This window comes from Oncorhynchus masou, chromosome 29, assembly GCF_036934945.1.
Source record: "Oncorhynchus masou masou isolate Uvic2021 chromosome 29, UVic_Omas_1.1, whole genome shotgun sequence".
Lineage (NCBI taxonomy): Eukaryota > Metazoa > Chordata > Actinopteri > Salmoniformes > Salmonidae > Oncorhynchus > Oncorhynchus masou.
In genome coordinates, this window is record NC_088240.1 from 96,123,502 (window position 1) to 96,128,641 (window position 5,140).

General features: G+C 46.4%; 1 protein-coding gene across 1 annotated transcript in view; it reads right to left on the bottom strand.

Annotated features, from left to right (window-relative positions):
- LOC135519850 (F-actin-uncapping protein LRRC16A-like) overlaps positions 1–4,157 on the bottom strand; it is a gene marked incomplete at its 3' end in the record, with an annotated part of 51,002 nt that extends 46,845 nt beyond the window's left edge. The window contains exon 1 of the mRNA XM_064945058.1: positions 4,146–4,157. Within this exon, the coding sequence (XP_064801130.1) occupies positions 4,146–4,157 (12 nt within the window). The remainder of the gene's footprint in view (positions 1–4,145) is intronic.
- Between the last annotated feature and the right edge of the window lie 983 nt (positions 4,158–5,140).

The window sequence follows — 5,140 nt, forward strand, 5'->3', positions numbered from 1 at the left end:
GTGTTCTATTCTCAGTGTTCTATTCTCGGTGTTCTGTTCTCGGTGTTCTGTTCTCGGTGTTCTGTTCTCGGTGTTATGTTCTCAGTGTTATGTTCTCAGTGTTATGTTCTCGGTGTTATGTTCTCAGTGTTATGTTCTCAGTGTTCTGTTCTCAGTGTTCTGTTCTCAGTGTTCTGTTCTCAGAGTCCTGTTCTCAGTGTTCTATTCTCAGTGTTATGTTCTCAGTGTTATGTTCTCAGTGTTATGTTCTCAGTGTTATGTTCTCAGTGTTCTGTTCTCAGTGTTATGTTCTCAGTGTTCTGTTCTCAGTGTTCTGTTCTCAGTGTTATATTCTCAGTGTTCTATTCTCAGATGTTCTCAGTGTTCTATTCACAATGTTCTATTCTCGGTGTTCTGTTCTCGGTGTTCTGTTCTCGGTGTTCTGTTCTCGGTGTTCTGTTCTCGGTGTTCTGTTCTCGGTGTTATGTTCTCAGTGTTCTGTTCTCAGTGTTCTGTTCTCAGTGTTCTGTTCTCAGTGTTCTGTTCTCAGAGTCCTGTTCTCAGTGTTCTGTTCTCAGTGTTATGTTCTCAGTGTTATGTTCTGTTCTGTTCTCAGAGTCCTGTTCTCAGTGTTCTATTCTCAGTGTTATGTTCTCAGTGTTATGTTCTCAGTGTTATGTTCTCAGTGTTATGTTCTCAGTGTTCTGTTCTCAGTGTTATGTTCTCAGTGTTCTGTTCTCAGTGTTCTATTCTCAGTGTTATATTCTCAGTGTTCTATTCTCAGATGTTCTCAGTGTTCTATTCACAATGTTCTATTCTCGGTGTTCTGTTCTCGGTGTTCTGTTCTCGGTGTTCTGTTCTCGGTGTTCTGTTCTCGGTGTTCTGTTCTCGGTGTTCTGTTCTCAGTGTTCTGTTCTCAGTGTTCTGTTCTCAGTGTTCTGTTCTCAGTGTTCTGTTCTCAGTGTTCTGTTCTCAGTGTTCTGTTCTCAGTGTTCTGTTCTCAGTGTTCTGTTCTCAGTGTTCTGTTCTCAGTGTTCTGTTCTCAGTGTTCTGTTCTCAGTGTTCTGTTCTCAGTGTTTTATTCTCAGTGTTTTATTCTCAGTGTTCTATTCGCAGATGTTCACAGTGTTATGTTCTCAGTGTTCTGTTCTCAGTGTTCTATTCTCAGTGTTATATTCTCAGTGTTCTATTCTCAGTGTTCTAACTCTTATTTGTCAAACACCTGGAGATTGATTTGTAGACAGAGTACCCTCTTTGCAGATCAGTCAGATTGACTACAGTAGTAGTGGGTAATGATTCAAGGATAGAGATGTTTGTTTAAATCTGTATTACCCATCACAGTCTCTCACATCATTACCCCATCACAGTCTCTCGCATCATTACCCCGTCACAGTCTCTCACATAATTACCCATCACAGTCTCTCACATCATTACCCCATCACAGTCTCTCACATCATTACCCCGTCACAGTCTCTCACGTCATTACCCCATCACAGTGTCTCACATCATTACCCCGTCACAGTCTCTCACATCATTACCCCATCACAGTCTCTCACATCATTACCCCATCACAGTCTCTCACATCACTACCCCATCACAGTCTCTCACGTCATTACCCCATCACAGTCTCTCACGTCATTACCCCGTCACAGTCTCTCACATCATTACCCCGTCACAGTCTCTCACATCATTACCCCGTCACAGTCTCTCACATCATTACCCCATCACAGTCTCTCACATCATTACCCCATCACAGTCTCTCACATCACTACCCCATCACAGTCTCTCACATCAATACCCCATCACAGTCTCTCACATCATTACCCCATCACAGTCTCTCACATCATTACCCCATCACAGTCTCTCGCATCATTACCCCATCACAGTCTCTCACGTCATTACCCCGTCACAGTCTCTCACATCATTACCCCATCACAGTCTCTCACATCATTACCCCATCACAGTCTCTCACTTCATTACCCCATCACAGTCTCTCACATCATTACCCCATCACAGTCTCTCACGTCATTACCCCATCACAGTCTCTCACATCATTACCCCGTCACAGTCTCTCACATCATTACCCCGTCACAGTCTCTCACATCATTACCCCATCACAGTCTCTCACATCATTACCCCATCACAGTCTCTCACATCATTACCCCATCAGTCTCTCACATCATTACCCGTCACAGTCTCTCACATCATTACCCAATCACAGTCTCTCACGTCATTACCCCATCACAGTCTCTCACATCATTACCCCGTCACAGTCTCTCACATCATTACCCAATCACAGTCTCTCACGTCATTACCCCATCACAGTCTCTCACATCATTACCCCGTCACAGTCTCTCACATCATTACCCCGTCACAGTCTCTCACATCATTACCCCGTCACAGTCTCTCACATCATTACCCCATCAGTCTCTCACATCATTACCCCGTCAGTCTCTCACATCATTACCCCATCACAGTCTCTCACATCATTACCCCATCACAGTCTCTCACATCATTACCCCATTACCCCGTCACAGTCTCTCACATCATTACCCCATCACAGTCTCTCACATCATTACCCCATCACAGTCTCTCACGTCATTACCCCGTCACAGTCTCTCGCATCATTACCCCATCACAGTCTCTCGCATCATTACCCCGTCACAGTCTCTCACATCATTACCCCATCACAGTGTCTCACATCATTACCCCATCACAGTGTCTCTCCTCACATCATTATCCCATCAGTGTCTCTCTTCACATCATTACCCCATCACAGTGTCTCTCCTCACATCATTACCCCGTCAAGTGTCTCTCCTCACATCATTACCCCGTCAAGTGTCTCTCCTCACATCATTACCCCATCACAGTGTCTCTCCTCACATCATTACCCCATCACAGTGTCTCTCCTCACATCATTACCCCATCACAGTGTCTCTCCTCACATCATTACCCCATCACAGTGTCTCTCCTCACATCATTACCCCATCACAGTGGCTCTCCTCACATCATTACCCCATCACAGTCTCTCCTCACATCATTACCCCGTCAAGTGTCTCTCCTCACATCATTACCCCATCGCAGTCTCTCCACACATCATTACCCCGTCACAGTCTCTCACATCATTACCCCGTCACAGTCTCTCACATCATTACCCCGTCACAGTCTCTCACGTCATTACCCCGTCACAGTGTCTCACATCATTACCCCGTCAGTCTCTCACATCATTACCCCGTCAGTCTCTCACATCATTACCCCATCACAGTCTCTCACATCATTACCCCGTCAGTCTCTCACATCAATACCCCGTCACAGTCTCTCACATCATTACCCCATCACAGTCTCTCACATCATTACCCCATCACAGTCTCTCACGTCATTACCCCGTCACAGTCTCTCACATCATTACCCCATCACAGTCTCTCACATCATTACCCCATCACAGTCTCTCACGTCATTACCCCGTCACAGTCTCTCACATCATTACCCCATCACAGTCTCTCACATCATTACCCCATCACAGTCTCTCACTTCATTACCCCATCACAGTCTCTCACATCATTACCCCATCACAGTCTCTCACGTCATTACCCCATCACAGTCTCTCACATCATTACCCCGTCACAGTCTCTCACATCATTACCCCGTCACAGTCTCTCACATCATTACCCCATCACAGTCTCTCACATCATTACCCCATCACAGTCTCTCACATCATTACCCCATCAGTCTCTCACATCATTACCCGTCACAGTCTCTCACATCATTACCCAATCACAGTCTCTCACGTCATTACCCCATCACAGTCTCTCACATCATTACCCCGTCACAGTCTCTCACATCATTACCCAATCACAGTCTCTCACGTCATTACCCCATCACAGTCTCTCACATCATTACCCCGTCACAGTCTCTCACATCATTACCCCGTCACAGTCTCTCACATCATTACCCCATCAGTCTCTCACATCAATACCCCGTCACAGTCTCTCACATCATTACCCCATCACAGTCTCTCACATCATTACCCCATCACAGTCTCTCACGTCATTACCCCGTCACAGTCTCTCACATCATTACCCCATCACAGTCTCTCACATCATTACCCCATCACAGTCTCTCACGTCATTACCCCGTCACAGTCTCTCACGTCATTACCCCGTCACAATCTCTCGCATCATTACCCCATCACAGTCTCTCGCATCATTACCCCGTCACAGTCTCTCACATCATTACCCCATCACAGTGTCTCACATCATTACCCCATCACAGTGTCTCTCCTCACATCATTATCCCATCAGTGTCTCTCTTCACATCATTACCCCATCACAGTGTCTCTCCTCACATCATTACCCCGTCAAGTGTCTCTCCTCACATCATTACCCCGTCAAGTGTCTCTCCTCACATCATTACCCCATCACAGTGTCTCTCCTCACATCATTACCCCATCACAGTGTCTCTCCTCACATCATTACCCCATCACAGTGTCTCTCCTCACATCATTACCCCATCACAGTGTCTCTCACTCCTCACATCATTACCCCATCACAGTGGCTCTCCTCACATCATTACCCCATCACAGTCTCTCCTCACATCATTACCCCGTCAAGTGTCTCTCCTCACATCATTACCCCATCGCAGTCTCTCCACACATCATTACCCCGTCACAGTCTCTCACATCATTACCCCGTCACAGTCTCTCACATCATTACCCCGTCACAGTCTCTCACGTCATTACCCCGTCACAGTGTCTCACATCATTACCCCGTCAGTCTCTCACATCATTACCCCGTCAGTCTCTCACATCATTACCCCATCACAGTCTCTCACATCATTACCCCGTCACAGTCTCTCACGTCATTACCCGTCACAGTCTCTCACATCATTACCCCGTCACAGTCTCTCACTTCATTACCCCATCACAGTCTCTCACATCATTACCCCATCAGTCTCTCACATCATTACCCCATCAGTCTCTCACATCATTACCCCATCACAGTCTCTCACATCATTACCCCATCACAGTCTCTCACATCATTACCCCGTCACAGTCTCTCATATCATTACCCCATCACAGTCTCTCACATCATTACCCATCACAGTCTCTCACATCATTACCCCGTCAGTCTCTCACATCACTACCCCATCACAGTCTCTCACA